The sequence below is a fragment of the Hippocampus zosterae genome, chromosome 4 (genome assembly GCF_025434085.1).
Source record: "Hippocampus zosterae strain Florida chromosome 4, ASM2543408v3, whole genome shotgun sequence".
In the NCBI taxonomy this organism is placed as follows: domain Eukaryota; kingdom Metazoa; phylum Chordata; class Actinopteri; order Syngnathiformes; family Syngnathidae; genus Hippocampus; species Hippocampus zosterae.
Genome location: NC_067454.1, coordinates 3,138,245 through 3,163,082, shown reverse-complemented (window position 1 = coordinate 3,163,082; position 24,838 = coordinate 3,138,245). Strand labels below are relative to the sequence as shown.

Sequence of the window (24,838 nt, the reverse complement as noted above, 5' to 3'; positions counted from 1 at the left end):
GTCTCCGGGCAGTAGGCGGGGGACACCCTGAATCGGTTGCCAGCCAATCGCAGGGCACACAGAAACGAACAACCATTCGCACTCACACTCACACCTAGGGACAATTTAGAGTGTTCAATCAGCCTGCCGTGCATGTTTTTGGAATGTGGGAGGAAACCGGAGAGACCCGGAGAAAACCCACGCAGGCCCGGGGAGAACATGCAAACTCCACACAGGGAGGCCGGAGCTGGAATCGAACCCGGTACCTCTGCACTGTGAAGCCGACGTGCTAACCACTGGACTACCGGGCTGCCCGTAGCATTTTAAATGTTCCGTAAAGGGCTTTGTTCCAGCTGCAGCGATCGTGAAAGCACTACATAAATAAAGCCGTGTTGTATTGTATTCTCGAAATTGCAGCTCCATCTAGTGGATGCATAACGCAACCACAGCCACTGTTGTAGGTTCCATTCCATGCGCCTTATAATGCGCTGTGGCCTCTTTCTGAAAACAGTTTTACAATAGGCCCATTCATTGAACATGTGCCTCATACTCCAAAGTGCCTTACAGTGCGGAAAATACGGTACACAAAAATAGACTACAGAGATGAATTATGGCATGACAAGTCAGAGGGCAAAAATAATGACAAAATTCTGTGAAAATGTTTTGCTTTCCAAGTTTATTACAAAGATACACATACATCAGATTGACATGACAGTACAAATGTGGGGTACTGCAGAGCCGCATGACTGTGTTCACTGCAGACCAAATGCAGCACTTGAGTATTGCTTCAATTCGGAAATGTGCCCCCTGCTGGTGCACACGAAGAGTAAAACCCGAAGAAAAGAGTGCACAGTGCTTTTTAACACATTGTAGTTGTCAATAGGAGCCATAGCACTGCTTCTATTCCAATGTGCACAAGGTGAGGTAACATTTCGGGGGGGGGGGGGGGGGTCAAAGTGCTCTCATACGAATAAATGTGCGTCCAAACGGGGCTTGTCAGCAATGCACCGGCTAATAATTAGGTTTACTGTTCCACAACGACAAAACTCCATCAACAAAAGCACTAAGCATTTCTTTACTGGATAATCCATTCACACCGAAAAAAAAAAAAAAGATTTCTCTTGTCATGTTGATATAAACTTTCAACAATGAGCAATTTCAAAACGACAGCTTGCCTCGTCGACCTTGTATTCCTCCAGTGCCGCGATCGTCCTCACTTTGTGGCTTACTCCGCAAGCGTGAGTTCTTTGTTCCCATCACACGCTTGGGGAAGTGGTTGCTAAAATGTAATCACACAGAAATAATAATAATAATAATTTGTTATTCAAGAACTGGATCATTTTCAAGACAGAAATGACTGACGTGAAATAGAAACGATCTCAATCACATGAACAGAAAATAGTTCAGTCTGGAAGTATCATTTCTGAACATTTAAAAAGATGGGCACTACATAAAACTGTACCACTCACATTTTAGTTGGAAAAAACAGGTTTCACAGTATGGCTTCTTGTTTCGGACCCGAATCTGTACTCCGGTGTCGGTTTTTCCAAGATATTGCTGGCAGCCCACACACTGAGGAGGAGGAGGAGAAGTGAGAAAAATGCAATGCAGCTGACAAAAATAGAGGCCGTCGCTTGAATACACTTTTAAAAAAATTACATTACAAAGGCACAGAACAGCGCTTTAACTCTCCCGTTACGGTTGCTGAGAGAGACTCGCCATATTAAGGTCTGAAAAAGATTGCAAAAGGTGCGTTAAGTTCACATCTACATTCTAATGAACTCTGGCCCGCTAAAGTTGAAAATCCACACTGTGTGACTAAAAAGTGCAAAATCTAAAAAGTGCACGGCACACTCATCAAAAGACAAAACGGCGCGACTTCAGTTCCATAATGTCACCACATATCAGAAAAATAGCAGATTAAAAAGAAATGTATTCATCTTATAACATGACAAAACATTCATTCATTCATCTTCCGTACCGCTTGATCCTCACTAGGGTCGCGGGGGGTGCTGGAGCCTATCCCAGCTGTCTCCGGGCAGTAGGCGGGGGACACCCTGAATCGGTTGCCAGCCAATCGCAAGGCACACAGAGACAAACAACCATCCACGCGCACACTCACACCTAGGGACAATTTAGAGCGTCCAATCAGCCTGCCACGCATATTTTTGGAATGTGGGAGGAAACCGGAGCACCCGGAGAAAACCCACGCAGGCCCGGGGAGAACATGCAAACTCCACACAGGGAGGCCGGAGCTGGAATCGAACCCGGTACCTCTGCACTGTGAAGCCGACATGCTAACCACTGGACTACTGGGCCGCCCATTATTTCCGATATTGTTTTCACATACATGTCCCCCCCGTTTGCCGCCCTATGACAAAACATAAGCATTCAAATCTGATGCATCATACTCGGCCAAGAAAAATGTGACCCAAATAAGAGAAAAGAGGTATGGGAATGAATTCAGTTCCATCAAATATTACTAAAGAAATGGGGAAAATGTAGGTCGGTGATTCTGATCGTGTTTAGGCCAGCAGGGAAGGCCTTGCTCGCCACCGGGTATGAAAGAATGTTTCCGATTGCGGGTTACGGTGGTGTTCATTCTGCAAATGACAGTCACGTGCACTTGAAGAGGGACCGACGACACTCCTCAGCTTCAATCACATAGTGTACCATGCAGTTGCCCATGCGATGCATCACAAGTATACACGGCATTGTGGGAAGACAACAACAGTGGTACGTCTACTTACGAAATTAATTGCTTCTGGAAGAAATTTCTTTCGTACAAATATTTGTAAATAGAGACGTGTTTTGCATGTAAATGCCCTAATTCGTTCCAAGGCCTCGCCATAATTCAGACGTAAATGTTTCCTAAAGCATAAAAGCAATATGAAACAAATACACGTTATAATTATTGCACAATAAATGAGAGTTGTGCACAATGTAAAAAAAGACTAGAGTCAAAAATACAAATGATCATTTAACTTTTAACTGCGTCCTCATCGGGTTTTTTTTTTGCCCTCTTTAGTGCATGTTCTCTCTCAGGGGTGTTTTTTGTAAAGATCTGATCCAAGGATGTTTGCCTTTGTTGGCTTTTAACAATCCTTCGAAAATGTCCAAGGCAAACATCAGCAAAGTGAGCCATCGCCCGACTGGTGAACACTTTTTCTGGGCGTCATTAAGCCCTGAGGGGCGAATGACGAGGACGCTGCATAGACATATATCCATCTAATTACACCAGGGGTGTCCAAACTTTTTGCCAAGGGGGCCAGATTTTACGTGGTAAAATGTCGGGGGGCCGACCTTGGCGGACATTCTTTACATTGAACAACAATATTGTTCAACAAATTTTAGTAAGCCAGTCTGTTTCACATTTCCATTTTTATTTTAATTTCAACAATCTTAAGAATTTCTTTTGGTTCATTTGAAACAGGAATTTGAAATATGACACATCAGTCAATATAAACACGGAGTGATGTCTTGTTAACTCGTGAGTGATGCCCTCTAGTGTCTAAATGCTATTACTCATTTAGTGAATGCTATTACTCATTTAGCCACTAGAGGGAAGCAGTACTCTATGAAACATCACTCACCAGTCTACGAGACCTCAGTCAATGCAACACGTGTTCCATTGCGCCCAACCTGCGGGCCAGACGGCACTGATTTTATGACGGGGGCCGAGGGCCGGATGAAATTCGACCGCGGGCTGGATTTGGCCCGCGGGCCGGACTTTGGACATGCCTGATTTACACAGACGCGTGCGGTAGAGGTCCGTCTTAGCCAATGGGACGCCAGGAAGATGCTAAGTAATAGCCAATGGCAGAGCAGCTATAAATATGTTGTGTTCAGGAAACCTCGGAGCTGCGAGTAGTAGCCCAGACTGTATTTTTCCCTTTCGCATCTTGAAATTAATTTCGTAACAATATTTATTTAATTGTTACGATATATAATAATATAAAGTTATAATATAAATAATATAAATATAAATTTATAATAATATAAATATATTTATAGGCAATATTTTCCTGTTGAGGCGTTTCATAACTTGAAAATGTCATATGAGGAGACGTTTGTAAGTAGAGGTACCACTGTATACTGGTGAGCCGCTCTTCAACCTAGTGGGAAAATTCCTTCAGCCAAAAGATAACCAGAGGACAGAGTGAAAACGGTGAACGCGGCTGTAGACACTCATGTGCGCGCACCGTCACCCCCCCGGTTCTTGAACACCTCACCTGAAAACAGGCAAAATGGAAGCAGAGGCTCAGGGCGTCAATAACCATGGCCGCCCCACCACTCAGGTGCCCTTCACACACGCAGCAGGTTCTCCTTCCGCTGACCGTCCTGGCGGCGGCACACCACGCACAAGGGTAGTAACGTGACGCGCTAGGTTGACCGTGGGAAAAGCGGCGTATGCCTTACCTGGCAGAATGAGAGTCCTGGGTGGCCGCGTTTCTCAGGGATGACCTCGATCCGTGAAGGTAACGGGCAGAAGCGCTTCCGCTTGGCCCGCAATAACCCGCAGCGGCCGAATGCGGTCGGTCGGAACCTGCCGTAAAGGTTGAGCGAGCACTACCGAGGGCGTCCAGAGACTCGTACCTGCGAGCACAGATGTGCCAATTGACACAGCCGAGCATAAAAAGGAACCACGAGAGCAAAATGGCAGCTTTCAACCTCTTAAGGGGCATGCCGATGTAGATGGGCTCCTTGTAGTAACTGCTGCTACGCTGGCGGATCCAGCTGTTGTCAGTCAGAAGCTGAGTTCTCTTTTTCATCTCCTCCAAGATTTGCTGCCTCTCTCGCTCGGCCTTGGACGCCGGCTCTTCTTTCCATTTCCTTGAATCACCTGGAGAAAGCAGGAAAAACAAAAACAAAAACAGAGCCTACACGAACATAGGCGGCTTATACGAGAAGAAGCTCGGCTAACCTTTTGGTTGTTTGTATGAACCGGCCAACGCTGGAGTTGACAAGGATTTTAACCTGCGAGAGAGGGCAGAAAAAAAAAAAAAATCAACTTTTGGATACGCTGGGTAGAAAATTTGAGGAGAAGAAAACGGGAAGTCTGTTTGTTCTGACCTGTGCGCAGGAGAGAGCTGTGCAAAGCCAGAGGTGCCCTCAGCCCTGAGGTGTCAATATTAGCAGCAAGTTGGCAAAAGTCATGATTGTGTATGTGACATATCTTGGGGGGGGGGGGGGGGGGAACAGCTCATCGAATACTGCACAGTGCAAATAGTTCATCTGTAATGTAGGTGACAGAAAAAAAATGGTGCCTTACCAGTCTCGGTCGTTCAGATGATCCTTCAGGGTGAGATTTGGAGATTCAAGTGCAAGTTCTTCATGGCTCTGCTCCGTTATTTTTGTCAACCCATGGAGATGAATCCCTCCTAGAGGGGTCTCGGCATCTTTGCACATTCCAAAGTTGTTCTGCGACGGGACATTTAAACATTTGCGGACGTAGGGAATCGCAACGTCATCAAACGGTGGTTTCATGAAGCCATTCGAGCTACAAAATTTCAACCGTTTGGCCGCACAAATATGCAAAGGTGAAGCGGAGCAAGAAACATCTCGCGGAGCGATGGCCTCATTTACAGAAGTAAAAAAAAAAAAACGTACGTTAGCGTTCAACGACAGAAAATCTACCGGTACTTTCCCAACACACCTCCTCAACGGCGTCGCGTTTTGCCTTCCGCCACTCTGCCTCCAGCCTGTGTTGATCTCGCTCACATTGCGCCTGAACGATGCAACAAGCACACAACATAATCACACACCATGATGGCTTCTCTGATTTCTCCAGAGCTGCTGGTAACAATTTTTGACCTGAAGGAGGCGCTCTTGTTCTTCTTGCCACTTCTGCTGGCGCCTCCGGTCGCCTTCCTGGTCCCACGACCAGCTGGATGAGGAGGGCGTGAGGCATGGCACGTGGAGCTGCACACACAGATCGGACATGATCACAAGAGAGACGCACACACACACACACAAAATTCTCCAACAAATGGTGAAAACTTACATCTGATATTGCAGATTCAGAACCTCCTGTGTGGAAAAAAAGAGTGACAGTAAAGAAAAAAAGAAAAATGTCAATCCCTGCTACTGTACGGATCATTATTCATCAAAAACCAGGCCACCCACTGGAAGGACGAGGCTGGCACCACTATGGAAGGATGTCGTCTGAATCTGAAGCATGAACAATTTTACAGCTTCAAATGGAACATTCACCTGTAAATTCCACTTTAAGCTCTAAATTGGACTGCAACCCCCCCCTCCCCCCAAAAAAACGTCACTTCTGGGTGACTGGGAGAAGCCAGGATGAAGCAGTCAGGGAGTTGAACAGGATTGGCTGTTGCTGGCTCGACTGCTTCGGCCTAGCTGGATTAGAGAACCGGAGATGACGTTTGGCTGCTGAATTTACGTCTTCAAGTTGAATTTGCATCCAAATATTGAAAGAGCAACTGAATGTTCCATTTTTGAAGTGAAGTGTATATTGAATACAGTGGCGCCCAGCATACTTGCGCTTTGGCAACTGCAGATTCATCAGTTCAGATTTTTTTTTTTGTAATTAAGAACTATTTTCAGAAATTGCATATTTTTTAAGGACCGTTTTTGAGCACCATGTTTGCATCTTAGCATTTGACAAAGATTCGTGGCATTTTCTCCAAAATTTTTGCTGTTTTGAAAACATTCACAGTAGGTTTTAAAAAATGCATTTCTGAGAAAATCCAATGTATAAACCTCTTGTAGCACAGTGGGTTTATTGCCATTTGAATGTCTTCAGAATGTACACTTAAATTTACCTTTGAATGCCATTCAATTTTTTTTTGTGGGGAGCCAACCCCCATTTTATGCGAGGAACTTGGTAAAACGGGATAAAAAAAATGTTAAGGTGTAAAAATGCGTGTGTAAATTAATGTTCTACTCCGCCAATCGAGTCCCAGTTTCATGTGCCGGCAAGGAAATGCCTTTCAAATAAACTACCGCTCCGGTGTGAATGAGCCGAAATTGGATTTGCTCCGGCTGCGTCGGCGTGCCCGCGGCAAAACTAAAACTTTTGACATGTGTTAAGAAGAAGTCTTAAAAGATTTGCAAGCAGCGCAACCGCCACATCACTCCATTACCGCACAAGTAAATGAGCTGAACACCGCCGCGCCTTATTGGGAAGAATCCGTGGTCGCAGGAGATAAACAAGACAAGGGGTCATTTTGTGCCATTGAAGTTGAAAAAGGGTGCGTCAAAAACAAGTGCAGTCAACGCATCAATTGTTTGCACAAAAAAGGTGCCGCAAACCAATAAGTTATTTTGTTGCATGTGAACAACACAATTTCTAGGCGCAGCCGAAGCGTTGAGGGGGTCCGTTTTGGGGGCCTGTTGGCTCCTTCAAACGGGGCTCTCCAACTCTCACTGGAGCGTTTCGCAGCCGAGTGTGAAGCGGTTGGGATGAAAATCAGCACCTCCAAATCTGAAACCATGGTCCTCAGTCGGAAAAGGGTGGAGTGCACCCTCCGGGTCGGGGAGGAGATCTTACCCCAAGTGGAGGAGTTCAAGTATCTTGGGGTCTTGTTCACGAGTGGGGGTAGGAGGGAGCGGGAGATCGACAGGCGGATCGGTGCAGCGTCTGCTGTGATGCGGACGTTGTATCGGTCTGTCGTGGTGAAGAAGGAGCTGAGCCAAAGGGCGAGGGGCTCAATTTACCGGTCGATCTACGTCCCAACCCTCACCTATGGTCACGAGCTATGGGTCGTGACCGAAAGAACGAGATCCCGGATACAAGCGGCTGAAATGAGTTTTCTCCGCAGGGTGTCTGGGCTCTCCCTTAGAGATAAGGTGAGAAGCTCAGTCATCCGGGAGGGGCTCAGAGTCGAGCCGCTTCTCCTCCACATCAAGAGGAGCCAGATGAGGTGGCTTGGGCATCTGATTCGGATGCCTCCTGAGCGCCTCCCTGGTGAGGTGTTCCGGGCATGTCCCACCGGGAGGAGACCCCTAGGAAGACCCAGGACACGCTGGAGAGACTATGTCACCCAGCTTGCCTGTGAACGACTCGGGATCCCCCGGGGAGAGCTGGAAGAAGTAGCTAGGGAGAGGGAAGTCTGGGCTTCCCTGCTAAAACTGTTGCCCCCGCGACCCGGCCCCGGATAAGCGGTAGATGATGGATGGATGGATGGATGGATGGATGGATGGATGGATGGATGGATGGTGAACAACACGCATGCTAACGTCCAATCCATAATGCATACAAGCAACTCCAATCGTGCTAACTGCAGACATCAAGGACAACACGGATGTCGGTGTCTTCCTTAATTAATCCAAGAGGGTAGATCGAAGTATGATGTTCATCATTTATATTATTGGTGTCCCGAGTGAGATGGACTGGACTCCGATTCACCTCACGGGTGCGCAGGTCTCGGGCCAACCACTCCAACTAGGGCAATTTCGACATTTCATCAGATAAGTAGAAAGGACGCAAGAAGGCCCTTCATTCCTCAGCTCACCTTTTTTTTCATAGCCTCGAACATCCGTGGCAAGAGCGCCAGTTTGCGTGGCGGATGCCATTTTCCCCTCCCGCACGCTGGAGCTCAAGTGTGCCGCCAGATCGCCGCCGACGGTCGGGACCTCATCATCTGCACGCAGCTGGCGGAGCTCGGCCGGCGGGCCGCCTGGCGTGACGCGGACGGCCGTCAAGAAAACGAAGGTAGATAACGGCGCAGACGGCACAACACAAACAAGATTTAGAAATGTTTTGCTCAAACCAAAATGGAGAAATAAGTCGCGGTGCCGAGAACAAGGCTGCCGCTGTAAATCTTAATGCCCCCCAATTCCTGGAACTCGCTTCTCCTCAAAGTATGTCATCCATAAACTTTTCAATAAAAGCGCTTTTGACCGCATTGTTTTGTACAATTGATGTCCTGATGTTTTTTTTTTCCAGGATAGTCACTTCATTCAAGCAAAACAGTCTAAAAGTTCCACAAAATAAAAGTTTACACTGCTTAAATATTTATGGTTGGCTTCTAAAAATATTCCTTTAAAGTTGTGCCGAACACATAACCGGAATAAAATTCGGAATATTACATCAGGCTAAATGCATTATGATCCGCCGTCTTGCCCAAAATACAACAGAAGCTGATCACGTTCAAATAAGCATGCCGGAAAAATTGAACTTAGCAACGATAAACAAAAACAATGCTATGATAAACTTGCATACAGCATGTGTGCACAAAATCAAATTACGACAACAGTGACAACAACTGTTCAATTTTTAGCGAGATGGAAAATCTTACCTGGATGAATGCATTTTATTCTTGTGCCAGGAGCTTCCCAACGGGGCTGGAAACCAAAGTCCGGTTTTCGGTTTGGTATGGTGGCAAGACTAACCGTCGGGGCTCTCCGGTCGACCTGAAAAACGCACCAGAGCGCACACACTTCAGGTTGACCCCCACTAGTCCAATGTCATGCGTTTTCTGATGGAAATTGGATACTCGAAGGGGAATGCTGCAGAAGTCGAGTCAAATTAAAAAAAAAAAGTCTGAGCAGCTTTTACGTATCCTGTTGGTCAACTCCAACGCCCTTGCGACAAACTTATCTTTGTAGGACACATTTGTGATGCCTATGATTCCTCCTACTAGTAATTTGAAGCTTCGTTCACTCATGCAGTTCTCGGGATCGAGCCTTTTCTGTTGCTGGTCCCTCTCTCTGGAATGACCTCCCACTGAACATTCGGCAAGCCTCCTCGCTGCCCATCCTCAAAACTCACTTGTATTCTTTGGCATTCGACTTGGTTTTGTTCTTGATTTTACTGTTTGGAGCTTTATACCGCCTTTATTACCGATTTGTCTTACTGTTTATTGTGCATGTTAAATCGCTCCATGTACAGCACTTTGTATGAAGCGATGGCTGTTTGAAAGTGCTCGAGAAATACTGTTTGACTTGACTTGACTTAGATTTGTTCTTGATTTTACTGCTTGGTGCTTTCTACCGCCTTTATTACCGATTTGTCTTACTGTTTATTGTGTATGTTAAATCGCTCCATGTACAGCACTTTGTATGCAGAGATGGCTGTTTGAAAGTGCTCAATAAATACTGTTGACTTGATTATTGATCACCATTCAAGTGATAACCAAGCTGCCATGTAACCAATAGAAATTTGAGGTGAGCTGTAGAAAGATTCCCCTTCATTTCATTTAACAGGAAAGATTTGTCCAGATGTGAAGACATTACAATGACAGTGGTGACAGGGCGTTCAATTTAATGTGCCATAAATTGCGGGCGTGTTCACGGAACCGATTAAACTCTTTTTCAAGGCACGGCTGTACATCAAAACAAAAATTTGCTCTGCTGCTTTCTCTCATTTTGTTTCAAGACTTGCTCATGATGTTTGGTCAACGGGTGCAGTTATTGTTAGACTAGTGTTGACAATGATTTGAGTCAATATCGGTACTTTTAAGAAAACCATATGCCCAAGATGTTGAATTTAGCGGCAGCAATAAATCAAACATACCTTGGGGACGTCAACGCTGGCACCGCTTGGCCAAGCTGTGCCTTCGCCGTGCTGGTGCTGAACCTGATGGCAATTGTTCTGCAAGGTCAGGTCAGAAAAACTCTTCCACTGTCCCTTTGCAAAAGCGGTCTGCTCGACGTGCTTGGCCTTCCGCATTGGATCGCTGTGGTGCGGAACTCTGAGGTAAGACGTGGCGGTCTGTCTTTTGAGCGGGGCGCTCGCAGGCGGAGATGGCGTGGCCTCTCCTGCACGAGCCCTCATCAAGTTCTGGTTGTCGTTGAGCTGAGTGAATGAACAGACGTTTCAATAACAGTACAAACAATACATTTACATACAAAGACTCGGCATGACTTAGATTTGTTCTTGATTTTACTGCTTGGTGCTTTCTACCGCCTTTATTACCGATTTGTCTTGCTGTTTATCGTGCATGTTAAATCGCTCCATGTACAGCACTTTGTATGCAGCGATGGCTGTTTGAAAGTGCTCGAGAAATACTGTTGACTTGACTTGACGCACACAAGAGAGACAGACAAAAGCAAAATATATCGACACACACTGAATGACCATGAATCATCTGCATTCTTACAAAACTACGTCTCAAATTGGTATCCGGACTTGCTTCATAATGTCCGATCAAAATTAAGGACCTGTGAGGACCGTGCAGTTTAAGTGATGGAGCTCCCGTTTGAAAAAAAAAATAAATCATAAGAATGTGAACAAGTCAGACAAGTGATGAGAAAACAACAGTTGTCAGAGCTTAGGCGAAGATAACGGGGTGTGACTTGCGCAGATCAAATGGATGCAGAATTTTTTTAATGCAGCGCTAGCTACATTGACTCCACTCACATTGTTCCATTTAGGTAGTGTTGACATCCCGGACGGCTTGGTCCCAAAGGGCCTAGCTGTGAGAACAGACGAGAGGCGACAGGAACCCTCCGATTGTCTGAAACCACGAGGAAGGCTGGCTGAGCTGGACCAAGAAGCGGCTCGAGTGAAATACTTTCTGCCGCCTGCAGCGGACTGACATCTACTTTTGTCTTCCGACATGTCAGAAAGGCTTTCATGTCTCTCCATTTCTGACAACGGTTTCTGGAGTGAAAGATCTCCGAAAGCTGCAGAGATATCCACCGCGCTGCTTGCCGATTCTGCTTCATTTGGAGAAACTGGGGCGCCGACAGAAGAAATTTGGGCTGCATCCTTCTCTGGTTGACTCACAGCAGTTACAGGTTGAGCTAAAGCAGAAACGTCTCGGGCTTTGAACTGGGTTTGGGAGCTAAACGCATTGTCTTGCGTTGGCGTCGTTACTGCTGCTCCAGTTAATGCCAATGATGCAAAATGGGTCTCCACTCCCGTGATGTTCCCATCGGCGGCAGGAATGGATCCAACCGAGTGAGCCTGACAAAACAACAAGCGGAAAAATAAACAGAGCACCGATATAGCCAGTTTAAGCGTAGTTACAATTTCTAAACCTTTGGCAAAGCTGTAAATTCAGTTCCGGTTCCGAGTTTGCAAGGATGAAAATATTAAGGTTCGTGGTACACACAATGTAGGGCGGCCTGGTAGTCCAGTGGTTAGCACGTGGGCTTCACAGTGCAGAGGTACCGGGTTCGATTCCAGCTCCGGCCTCCCTGTGTGGAGTTTGCATGTTCTCCCCGGGCCTGCGTGGGTTTTCTCCGGGTGCTCCGGTTTCCTCCCACATTCCAAAAACATGCGTGGCAGGCTGATTGAACACTCTAAATTGTCCCTAGGTGTGAGTGTGAGCATGGATGGTTGTTCGTCTCTGTGTGCCCTGCGATTGGCTGGCAACCGATTCAGGGTGTCCCCCGCCTACTGCCCGAAGACAGCTGGGATAGGCTCCAGCACCCCCCGCGACCCTAGTGAGGATCAAGCGGCTCGGAAGATGAATGAATGAATGGTACACACAATGCTGTTGACGAGGTGTTATCTAGCTTCAAAAGCAGATGGCTTCTACTATTGCAGGGAAGGTCCTCGACCGCTCAAAAGCAGCATAAGCAGGACTTTGGTGCAAAAGCATAAAAAAGTAGAGTAACTTTTGTTTAAAAAAAATAATAAAAATAAATGTAAACTTACCTGTGCGGACGAAACATCATCGTGGTTATACGAAGAGGCGGGGCTAAAAGACACCTCAGTGGCATAGCTTCGAGTCAGTGGAGCTCGACTTTGCGTGCGGAAAAAAAAGCTGGAGAACTTTGATGGAGGGGAAGCGGAGTGCGGGCGCGGGGCAGGGCTATGCCTTTGTGCTGACAGCTGGTCTCTGGGGAATTGGTTGGTAATGGAAGAGGAGTCAGAGTAATGAAGGCAAGCAGGAAAGATGGAGGATGCGTCACATTACTCGAGTTATTCAGACAACGAAGGTCAGCGGCATTTCACGCAAGTTATAAAACGTATGGCAGCTAGCGACAGACTTTTTACGTATATGCCTGCGCTTTCGCCGAACCGACTTACCTTTCTGGCTGGGCGCCGGGGGCGTTTTCTTTCTTTTCGAGGTCATTCCTTTCGGCTCCTTTGGCCAACTTGTGAACAACATGTTCTTGGTCAAGGGACTTCCTGCGGAGATTGGACTTGGAGCTCTTGCGATGGTTCTTCCACTTTGTTAAGGCCTGAAACGGGTCAACGTCTACACGTTATAGTCCTGCTACAAGACCGATTTCACAACGATCAGCCGATTTTCCTTCTGATGGCGTGTAAACATGAACGAGCATTTGACGTGCATCTTGCCAGCGGGCCTCGCAGTCTCTGGTCGCACTGTGGCTCCTCCATTTCTTGTCTGGATTCCTTTTAAGTGGACCGGCGTCGCAGTCCTCGCCCACTAAGCCACTTCCTGGTGGGATGTCATTCAAAGATTTGCTTCTGTTGCACGGCCCACTGCAAGAGAGAAATGAAGGCGAAATAAAGTCCTTGGCATACTTCTGCCAATTTGCATTGACAACTAACGAGTGGGGCGGCCCGGTAGTCCAGTGGTTAGCACGTCGGCTTCACAGTGCAGAGGTACCGGGTTCGATTCCAGCTGCGGCCTCCCTGTGTGGAGTTTGCATGTTCTCCCCGGGCCTGCGTGGGTTTTCTCCGGGTGCTCCGGTTTCCTCCCACATTCCAAAAATATGCATGGCAGGCTGATTGAACACTCTAAATTGTCCCTAGGTGTGAATGTGAGCGTGGATGGTTGTTCGTCTATGTGTGCCCTGCGATTGGCTGGCAACCGATTCAGGGTGTCCCCCGCCTACTGCCCGGAGACGGCTGGGATGGGCTCCAGCACCCCCCCGCGACCCTAGTGAGGATCAAGTGGTACGGAGAATGAATGAATGAACTAACGAGTGCTTTCGTGGGCCATGTAAAATGATGTGGCGGGCCAGATCTGGCCCCCTGGGCCTCGACTTTGACACCTTGGGGGTCTAGAGAAAACCTGTGTAGAACGATGAGCATGTGCACTTCTCTGGTTGACCTTCCTGAGTGGAAGTTGTCCCATTAAACCACGGTTTTATGATCATTATCTACTTCCGAGCTGCAGTTTAGATTCATGTTCTTGGCAATCAGGAATGGACTTCTGGCAGCTCACATGCGGCCTGCACACACACTCAGAGCGGGATTGCGGTTGGAGGTTGAATACAAGTGAAACACACCAAGATACTGTTAGCTGTGTACATTGGTTCGATGAAAGAACAGACATATTTGGGTCAATTGGACCTTCTATTTGGTTAGGAAGTGCGCAGTCCTGCTGCCATGGGTAACGCTAGCAAAAAAGTGGCTCATCATATTGCAGAGCAACAATTATTTTTTTTTTCCGATCCTCACAGCTCTTTGCCACAACGTGCCATATTCAATTTCCTGTAGGAGATCGTGGGAGTGGTGAGAGATTTAACACACCAACTTCCAATTAACACCTGAGACCTTGGAACACCTGAGTCACATGACACCAGACGGGGGTAGAATGGCCAACTGGGCCCAAGGTTGACATTCACACCAAGGGATGTGGCCACTTTTGTCACCAGCATGTGAGATTTGTGCTGCACGTTATTTTGTCGGTCTCATACGAGCTGAATACTGGAGCAAAGTTTCCTTTTCTTCAGTGTTTTCCCATGAAAAACACACAGTCCCAAACTTTGAGGCTTTGGAGAGATATTGTACAGATATCCAAGGAGGGCCAAATTCGGCGTATACCCTCAATGTCTAAAATCATGTCAAACTTGCCTCTTTGCAAAGAAAAGCAAAATATACATGGGGACACCAAAAAGAAAACAAATGGCAATGCAAAGCCAGCCTGGGTTAGGAACTTGGACAAATTCAACACAACATTGATAACAAAATGTCACGTTAGCACTTTAGCACCATCTACTGGCCAGCTCTCAAAACAACCAAACGCTACATAAAAACCAATATGTTTTGTACATGTTCCAAAAACTCCTTTCGCATTATAAACGACGGAGAATTCTTCCAACAAGGTCGCCATTTTTTTTACTGCTTTTTGTTATCAAAAAACGGTTCAACAGAGGCCCGCTTCTTGCAGAAATATTACGTTTCTGCACAACGACCTTTGCGAAGATAGAGACTTTGTTTACGAGCAAATTGCATTTTATCAGCAAGTTCAGATTGCCATCGGGAACATTTTTAAACTCATTCACAGCCATCGATTGCTACAGAGGCCTGCGAGGGTTGACAGTGAATGAGTGTTAACACACTCCAGTTGCACCACCGCCATCTCTCTCTAACCGAATTAGAATTTGATTCCAATCCTCAGCATTTTGCACGAGGAAGAGGCAAACAAAACAAAAAAAAAGACGAAACAAGAAAAAGCTCGAAACAGACCACCCATGTTTCACATCATTTAGTGACAAGCGATGTCGTACCCGGTGAACGAAGTTGAGACGTTCCCATCTTCTTCTTTTCGTTTCCTCCGTAGGAGTGAAGGTGGGATGGAGGCTTTGGGCGGCTGCTGTGCGAAAACCGTCCTAAATACTTGCTCAGCTTCCGCATCACTTCCACAACCTTTCGGAAGAAAAAAAAAACATACAGATGAGTGCTTAGATTGGGGCGTTCTGCCCTTTACTGTACCTGAAAGCAAGCAGGGACACACACAGTTTTAGTTTCCGTGGTGGTGTTGAAGTGTGCGGCACTCTACAGAGAGCGAATACTAATATTTGATTCATGGTGCTGTGCAAACAGCGTCGGGACCGTTTGTCGTTTTAGCGATTACATACTATAAATTCGGGCGGCCCGGTAGTGCAGTGGTTAGCACGTGGGCTTCACACTGCAGAGGTACCGGGTTCGATTCCAGCTCCGGCCTCCCTGTGTGGAGTTTGCATGTTCTACCCGGGCCTGCGTGGGTTTTCTACGGGTGCTCCGGTTTCCTCCCACATTCCAAAAACATGCGTGGCAGGCTGATTGAACACTCTAAATTGTCCCTAGGTGTGAGTGTGAGTGCAAATGGTTGTTCGTTTCTGTGTGCCCTGCGATTGGCTGGCAACCGATTCAGGGTGTCCCCCGCCTACTGCCCGAAGACAGCTGGGATAGGCTCCAGCGCCCCCCGCGACCCTAGTGAGGATCAAGCGGTTCGGGAGATGAATGAATGAATACGTGTGCCCTGTGATTGGCTAGCGACCAGTTCAGGGTGTCCCCCGCCTACTGCCCAAAGACGGCTGGGATAGGCTCCAGCACCCCCCGCGACCCTAGTGAGGATCAAGCGGCTCGGAAGATGAATGAATGAATACTATAAATTCACAAGGGCCGTGTCATTTTTAGTCACTATGCCATTTATTATGTACCTTTCGGGTTCATGGAGGATGACTCCACAAAATGGCAATGCCATTTGCATTTGTGGATTATTCTATTTTTGCCACTTGGGCAGAAAATAAATACATTCCTTTGTCCAGCTCACCAAAATAATTCATACACTACCCACTAGCAATGCTTTGTGTTAATTTTATTTTTTTTTACCTTTCCTGTTCAGCTGTTTGGTCAAAAAGGAGCAGTCAACTAAAATTTTCTTGACAAGAATACGTTCTACGCACCTCCATTAGTCTTAACATTCGTGGAATATGAGTTAAGCAGCGAAATCCATCCGCGTTTTGCTACCTCACGGGGCGGCCATTTTGTCTTTTGCCGTCGACAGATGACATCACAGCTGCTCAGGGAACAACCAATCGTGGCTCAGCTTCAGAAATCAGGTGAGCCGCCTCCCGAGATGGCTCAAAGCAAGTCAATTTTGCCGCTTCATCCATATTCCACAAACTGTAAAAATATTTAATCGGAATGTAGAGTTTAGACTAGTGAAGGCGTGTAGAGACCATTTTTGGATTGATTTCCCTTTGATTTAAACTCTAGTACTGTACTTGGATTCATCAAGCCTAAATGGACAAGACGGACGAATTTTAGGCAGGGCTGTTATGCGTGCACAAACCAAGCACCTTCGCTGCTCGGTCGGGGGGCTCGGGTATCTGCAGAATCCAAGCTATCCACTGAACTCTCCCTCTTATAGCTCATTCTCCCTCCTGGATGACTGCACTCTCGGTGGGCACCGTCTTTCACACACGCGTTCCCGCCCTCGTCGAGAGCCTGACGGGAAGGAGACGGTGTGTTAGTGTTTTGGGGGTCACTTTGACAAAACTGCTATTCAAGAAATGGATCAGACCTTGGACAAGGCCAAGCCCAGCAGTCCTTCAAAGGCCTTGAAGTTCAGCTGAGCTCCGTTGTAGCCATCATCCAAATAGGCCTTCCGTCCCAACCAGTAGACGGTGATAAGAACCTGAGATAGACGTGACAATGTGTGGAATCGGTGAGAAATTGTGGAATTAACCAAAGCTAAAAAAAAAGGACCCTATACAAGCAGTTACTTTAGCATTGACCATTTTGTTAGTGACGAGGATTGTGTAAAACAGTCGCGAAAAGAAAAAAAAAACACCATGCTGCATGAAGAATGGCTCTGATGATCACACAAGGGAAGCTTTTTTTTTAATCTTTATACATGACTTCTAATGCTTCTGGTGGTTTGAAAAGAGGGTTTAGTGGATTAAAATTACTTTGACGCCTGGCGTCATAATTGCGGAAGGATACAAATCCTTAGCGTTAGCGTGGAGCGCCGATGGGAGAACTGAATTCTAAGCCGAACTGGGAGTCGCGGCTTGGAATTGAAGTGGATTTACATGGGACAGGAGATGTGAGCCAACTCTTTTTTGTCAATGATCGCTACAGCTTCGTGTTTGCTTTCAAAACTTAGCTTGTAGCAGACGTGTGCACATTCCAGCATGACATCTTTGATCCACTGGTTAAAGGACACTTTGATCCTCTCCTCTTTCATCTATAACTGCTTCAGACAGCCAAGTGTATGCAGAAAAGTGGTGAAGATTGTACGACAGTCTGTGTCCTAAGTGTTGTGTTGTGTTATTTTTATTTTGACTTCAAAATGGCGCCGCCTGAGTGGCTGCCTTTCCAGCAGCTCCTATATTTTGTTGTTGTACTTCTTCCTTTCATAACTTTGCTGCTGTGAATCGGGAATTTCTCCATTGCGAGACTAATAAAGGTGTTCTTATCTTATCTTATCTTATAAATCAAGAAAAAAAAACCTGAGGATTCTCTGACCTGCACTTTACTGTTCTTAATTTTAGACACCAAAAAAAAAAAAAAGAGCCATTTCGCAAATTATACATTTGGTATGACGACATGTCCAGTACGAAAACAAAACATTTGGTCGTAAACAACACAATACCGTGTGTATTAATAGCGTATGAAAGAATGCCTTCACATATTCTAAACTGGATGTCAATCAACACTAACTGACCCCAATTGCCTAATAGAAAGAAAAAAAATGGCAGTTCTTTTCAAAGCGACTGGCCACTAACAAAGAGCCTCATTAATGTGTGCATGTGGTCAAGCAGTGCGTAAATTCAAATGAGGCTTCTGATGCAACTATGCAGCTCCATGAGCTGTAAAGAAAGAAGAAAAAAAAAAAGTAAGCGCATACGAGTCTGCACATCCATTCACGTGCCTCGCAATCAAAAGCTCATGTGAGAAAAGAGGCCGTTTTACAAGTGGATAGAAAACAACATGTGACGGCACCTTTATTCATCCAATGCAATTTTAGACGGCAGTGCTAATGATGAAATGCGTGGTTAAAAAATAAAAATAAAAAAATCAGACCGTGTTAGGAACTTGGGAAAATAAAGATACTACTTACATTTTTGAGTCTTCGACTGCTTTCATTTCGCCTACAATAAAGAGGAAAAAAAGAAGGATTGGCTGAAAAGGATGATCATAAGAAACAAAACAAAGCAACACACTTAAAAAAAAAAATCAAAAAGATAATGTAAATCCTTCATTTACAGCAAAGCAAGGCTTGTTTCTTTTTTTTCATATCTTCACAAAACATGAAAAGCGAGGCCGAGTAACTTCAAGTACAAGGTTTACATTAAGGAGCATTGTGTTAGTCCACTAGCAGAGTAGCTTTGGTCAGAGTTATAATCGTTCCAAAATGACTTGGCCAATTATGCCATTAGTTCAACAACTGCTAAAAAATAATAAACAGATTGGCTGGTGCCCCCGCCACCTCCCACCTGCTGCCCAAAGACAGCTGGAAGAGGCTCCAACATGCCCGTGACCCTCGTAAGGAGAACCCGATTAGAAAATGGATAACATGCACCAGCCTGCATATTTTACATTTTAGAAAAAATAAAATAAAAAAAAAAGGCACAACAACACCGCTGACAAGGGCACCTGACGATTGCTCGATTTGACAGGTCCTGCAGGTCTCCGGGGTGGAAGAGCTGGGACTCGTTGAGCCCTAGTATCCCACAAGCTTTCAGAAACACATTGATGTTATCCTGTGGATCAAAACGGAGAAGAAACATCAGCAACTCAAGGAAAGCACGAGTTGGAAATCTCATGCAAGTACCATTTCTTTGTATTCAATTTGCTTCTTTACCTTTGATAAATCTCTTTAAAAAAAAAAAATCCACACTTTGAGTACTGTCAAGTTAATTCATACTGAAAAATGACTTAAATTCATTGACGTCGTATGAGTGCTTTCATGGGAAGACAATGGTTAAAAAAAAAAAAAGTTGGGCACATGACGTTCTAAAATTACAGCAATGAGTCTCTGACTGCGTGTACCGACACCACTGAAAACTACAACCACCATATGCGCCACATTTTTTAAATTAAAACCCTGCTGGCGTTAACAAACGTCAACTTTTACCCCGTTGGAACGGTGAGACAGTGTTTGCAGTCATCGCTGTGCAACTGGTCACAGGTTGTTGTGCGCACTTTGGCATGTTACAAATTGCCTTGGGGAACGTGTAGTCAGTTTAATATGTATGGGTGGATAATTTGCAACATACGAAGCCTACCATCGTGAACCGCATCAGCCTCGACTTTCGGCTGTAAAATATAATGCTTTCATTTTTAAAAATTCTACAGTATGTAACATTATCCTGCAAAATATTCGAGGGTTTAAAAAAACCCAACATTTCGGCCCTATTTACCGGTAATCGGCCCTGGTCGGGGGGCAATTGATTCCGCGCCCCCCCATTGGCTTGCTTTGGGCAGTTCTCAAAATTTGAATTGAGCTACGTACACAGCCTGGAGCCAAAATAAGAATCGAAATATGGCAACGGGAAAAACAACTTAACGTATTCGGAGGTTGGGTCATCACCGTGAAAAGGAATAAGAATTTATTTTCTCATCAGGCTTTGGAGAGGAAACCGCAACACAAGAAGTCCCTGGTGGCATTTTACTTGAACAAAGTCTAATAAATACACCTGCCACAAGGTTAGACACGGAAACGCCGTATCCAACACTTACCAAGCCAGCAATGGGAGTCGCATGTCGATTCAGTTTCTTAATGATTCCGGGCTTCAACTTGTTGATCAGGCTGTGAGGAGGAGAAAAACCGCATTTAATGACATCATTTTGAAATCGCCCACGAAATACTATAATTCTGCAACATGCTAGTTGTAAACGGCATTAGCATTTAATGGTGGTTTTTCAAAAGCTTACCATAACTCAAATCGAGAAAATTGCTTAGAAAACTTGAATAGCTTCTCCAAACAGTTAGTTCCAATTACATATAAACTTTGCAAATGGAACACGACTCACTCGCAAAGCAGGACTCCATTCTCAAGAGCTGCACGAAAGTCGCTGCAGCCAAAAGGTTGTCCAGTTACCTCCTAGAATGCACAATATTTAAAAAAAAAAAAACTTAAACAAAAGTAAATGAAATTGTGCAATTCAAAATATCAGAATACTTTTTTTTTTAATCCTAACAGGAAGTTTGGCCTATGGCAGGGGTGGCAACAGAACCGCAGCCATTTGAGGGGAAGTCTTCAATCCAGACCAATTTACAGGACATGGACAAAATGCGATCATCTGCGACGGTTTTGTAGCGTGGACAAGGACTCGTGATGCTATTGGTCCTGCAGCAACATCTTCAATAGTTACAAAGATTTCCCCTACACACACTTTGGGTGTTGAACAACATCAATTCCTTCACAAAAGACCCAAGTAAAGGCACCGACAAAATAAAAACAATGGAAAAAAATGTTTACTTAAAAAAAAAAAAGACCAAGGCATCATTTTCATCTATCCACCATGTAAAATAGACAAGAGCTCACTCTTTGTAATACCGCTCACTGAAAAGAATGCATAAAAATAAAATAACACTACCACACTCAAAAATGCAGAAAGAGTTCAATATTAGCCTCAATGATGAGAAACGATGCCAAAACAAGACGACGGGCTTTAGTAATGAGGACATAAAATGGGGTTCAGCTCCACAATTAACAAGAGCCGCAAAAGACGATATCAATCATACTTTTTGTGTGTGTGTGTGTGTGTGTGTGTTGGGTCGGTTCTGCATCAACATTGATGCTTGTTAGAGGCAACAGGAATAAGCCGGCGCCAAAGTTGTGGGAAATTTCCCCCCCTTGATCACAAACAGACCCCCCCCCCCAACATTCACATTCACTATGTACAGCAGATATGCCCCGAAAGAATTTGTCGATGGTGTGTGTGGGTGGGTGGGGTGCAGGGGGGGTGTTGCGGGCGGAACTCTATGTCCCCTCTATCACAGCAGGATGCCGAATTACATGCGGATGAATATTAACAATCGCCAGCATCCATGCCCCAAATATATTTTTGTGGACGGGGGGGGGGGGGGGGGGGGGGCCTGTGGAACCCACCCTCGGGTGGATGCCCAAGGCCACAGCCCTGTTGGCCCCACCCACTGCTCACGCCTCGAGAGTTCCCCTACTAAAGCACAAGTCAGTCACGTTGTCATCATCCTCTACTAGCTACAGGACCCATCTTAAAAAAAAATTAATAAAAATAAAATAAAAAAATCGGTCAACCGAACACGAATCACATTTGACCCCAAAAAAAAATTATGTCCATTTGTGGAATCCAATTTGCAAATTTATCATTACATTCTAAAATATTTTAAAAAGCCATTCGAATCCAGGTTTGATGAGAAAACCGAACTGCCTGAATTGATTGACACTGCTAAAGTTGAGGCGGAACCCAAAACATTCTGTTCTTGTACTTGGGTCCAAATCGTCTCCTCCCACTTGGCACGATTAGCAAATTCTTGATGGGCTTTGGAAAAGAAGGGGCCGTTTAGAACAGCATTCAACAACTAATTAATAAAGATGCTGTTTTCGTTCTGCCTGCTATTGCGCACGCGCACACTTCCCATCCCTTTGACAGGGCATAGGAAGTTGGGGGGGGGGGGGGGGGGGGGGCAACATTGTCATGGGTCTACAGTACTGCCAACCAATTATTGTGCACATTCTCATAATGATCCACTCGGACAGCTGACACCCTATTTCGAGTTCGTCAACATTCAGCGGCTGCTCATTTGAGTTGATTGGTTCGAATTTAAGATTTGCAAAACTGCACTGAAACCACATCCATCAAACGCAACTCGGCATCAGCGTCAATCACTCTCGCCACACACAGTTCAGTAAGCTTGACAGAGTAACATACAAAAAGCAAAAATGTAGAAATACCTGCAATGAAAACCGGATTTACTTTCATATTTAGTTGTTCCAGTTCCTATACAAATAACTTTCATACGATAAAGTAAAGCTTTTGAATACAGTGCACATGCTTCCTCCATTTTATTAGATCCTGCCTGCTTAAGCGCATTTATTGACTCTTTTGATAGGAACCAAATAACGTCTAAGTGACTACTTGTGTTTTGTCTAAACATTAAAAAAAGGCAATTAGCATGTCACTCACCTCAATCCAACGCCGAGCTTCATTGAAGGCATCTACGCAGCTGAAAGTGCTTTGCTGGCGCCACTCCATTTGGTCTGGCTCTGAACGAGCTAAAGACACAACAAAACCACAAAACTGGCTCACACAGGACAAACAATGGCAACACGTTTGTGTCTCGCCGGCCAAAACCATGCAACCGAAGCGGTAGTGATAAAGTGTGAAGTTGGCATTGAAGGGCTCACCAGTTTGAGTTCCCCCGCTAATTGGCGTCCGGTGGACCAAGGAAGTGCTCCTGTCCTGTTAAATCAAACCAAGCGGTGTCTCAAAAAATGACGTTTGGATGTGGCCGCCGCCCACCCCGAAACCACAAGAAAAGTTTGTCGTGTCAGGGCGAACAGATTCCCCTAGTGGCCGCCCAGGGTATAACACGACACGCATTAACCCTCATATTATGTTGAAAAAAAAAATCACATTGTTATGTTGCGGGTCATTTTGACCCGTACTGTAAAAATCCACACAAAAAATGACGTTTGGAGGTGGCCCACGCCCACTCCGAAACCACAAGAAAAGTTTGTCGTGTCTGGTCGAACAGATTCCCCTAGTGGCCGGCCAGGGTATAACACGACACGCATTAACCCTCATATTATGTTGAAAAGAAAAATCACATTGATTATGTTGTGGGTCATTTTGACCCGCACTGTAAAAATCCACACAAAATAGTCAAAAAACTGGTTACACCAGTAACAACTTTGTTTAAGATGATGTAAACATTCAGATAAGAGACAGACAACAGATTTTTAATCCCAAAAGTATATTTAAACATTAGAAATCCCCAGCTTCTGCAAATCAACCAAACCAAGTGTTGCATCACCTCAAAATTTACTTAACCCCCCCAAGAACAACCATTATGACCAGTACTAAAATAGCTGCCGCAGGCATAGAGTGTATATTAAAAAAAAAGAGGCAGACATTTTGTTATTGAATACAATACATTCTGATTTATTTAGTGCTTTCACAACAGCTGCAGCTGTAACAAAGCGCTTAACAAAACAGTTAACATAAAGTAAAAAAAAGTATCTTTCATATTATTGTAAGCCACTGTAACGTTGCGCAGTTTGAACATTAGTACTGGTCTTAAATATAGGAAATGAAAAACAACCCACCCTTAAACATAACGATCCAATTAAAAGGTACAGCACATATGAATCAAAAGTGCACCTAAAAATAAATGCTTCGAGACAAACGGTTCCAAAAGATTCAGTGTGACTGCACTGTATTTAAAAGTTAAAGGTCAGAGGCAATGTAACATTATGCCCAATTTTAGAGCAGTTTTATAAATGTGCCTTTTGGCCAAAGCACTTCACAAAGCCCTTGTCTCCGCTCTCAAACACTGCGGACATGTCTTCTGAATGCGCTGATTCCACGCCCTGCTCAACTGTAGTTTAAAAGTCCTTGCTGTTCAGAAAAACTGTTCAGATACTAAACGTTTGCAGATCCCCCCCCCCCCCATTTAATTTAACACCTTTAACACCTAATTTGACCCCTCCAAAATGTTTTTTTTCCCTCTGACCATTTCCTGCTATGGGTTAAAAAGAAGAGCCATGCCTTCAGCCAGAAACACACCATCAGCGCACCATCCAACGCAGCAAATTTGCTGATAAACACAGCGTGCCAATCAACATCCCCTGACTGCAACCCTATTGAGAACCTGCGGAGCATGAAGATCTGGGCGTTGGGTCCTATGCGTACATCTCAACCGATCCATAAATGTTTTAGGTCACGATACTATTTTTTATGGGCTTTCACTTGAATAGCACTTTCTCAAAATGCTGTGTTTCATTCATCTACTGATGGCACAGCATCAGGAACAATTTGGAATTAGTATCTTGCTCAAGGTTATTTCGACATGGCCACAATGGCCGGTAGACGACTACTTTCCAATCGAGCCCTAACGCCCTGTTTTGTTCGTAATCTCCCTGTATACTGAACACAAATATACCAAACACAAATACTGTATCAATACAAAAATAGGAAGCAAAGTTACACCTGTGCAATAATAAGCATTGTGATATGTTACACCTTCGAGGTGGATGGATTTTCTTGACAAAGAAGAAGTGCCCCATAACCCAGATTTGGACAAATGTATTCACTGCGGGC

The 24,838-nt window shown here is 45.1% G+C and overlaps 2 protein-coding genes across 2 annotated transcripts; both read right to left on the bottom strand.

The window, feature by feature from the left end:
* Positions 1-1,078: 1,078 nt before the first annotated feature.
* LOC127598940 (LIM domain only protein 7-like) lies at positions 1,079-8,634 on the bottom strand. The gene is made up of 12 exons (XM_052062554.1): positions 8,460-8,634; positions 5,984-6,009; positions 5,794-5,901; positions 5,636-5,707; positions 5,252-5,400; positions 5,053-5,097; positions 4,904-4,956; positions 4,651-4,822; positions 4,399-4,575; positions 4,212-4,320; positions 1,449-1,551; positions 1,079-1,258 (listed from the first exon to the last, which is right to left on the bottom strand). Exons 1-12 carry the CDS (start codon positions 8,518-8,520, stop codon positions 1,236-1,238), a joined length of 1,098 nt encoding a protein of 365 aa, XP_051918514.1. The 5' UTR covers positions 8,521-8,634; the 3' UTR covers positions 1,079-1,235.
* Positions 8,635-9,201: 567 nt separating this feature from the next.
* On the bottom strand, positions 9,202-23,103 carry LOC127598903 (LIM domain only protein 7-like). Its single transcript, XM_052062486.1, has 15 exons — positions 22,924-23,103; positions 22,703-22,782; positions 20,564-20,634; positions 20,270-20,339; positions 19,184-19,290; positions 18,648-18,678; positions 17,106-17,219; positions 16,882-17,029; positions 15,325-15,463; positions 13,195-13,348; positions 12,929-13,083; positions 12,554-12,737; positions 11,309-11,857; positions 10,463-10,744; positions 9,202-9,360 (listed from the first exon to the last, which is right to left on the bottom strand). Exons 2-15 carry the CDS (start codon positions 22,769-22,771, stop codon positions 9,217-9,219), a joined length of 2,217 nt encoding a protein of 738 aa, XP_051918446.1. The 5' UTR covers positions 22,772-22,782; positions 22,924-23,103; the 3' UTR covers positions 9,202-9,216.
* Positions 23,104-24,838: the final 1,735 nt, after the last annotated feature.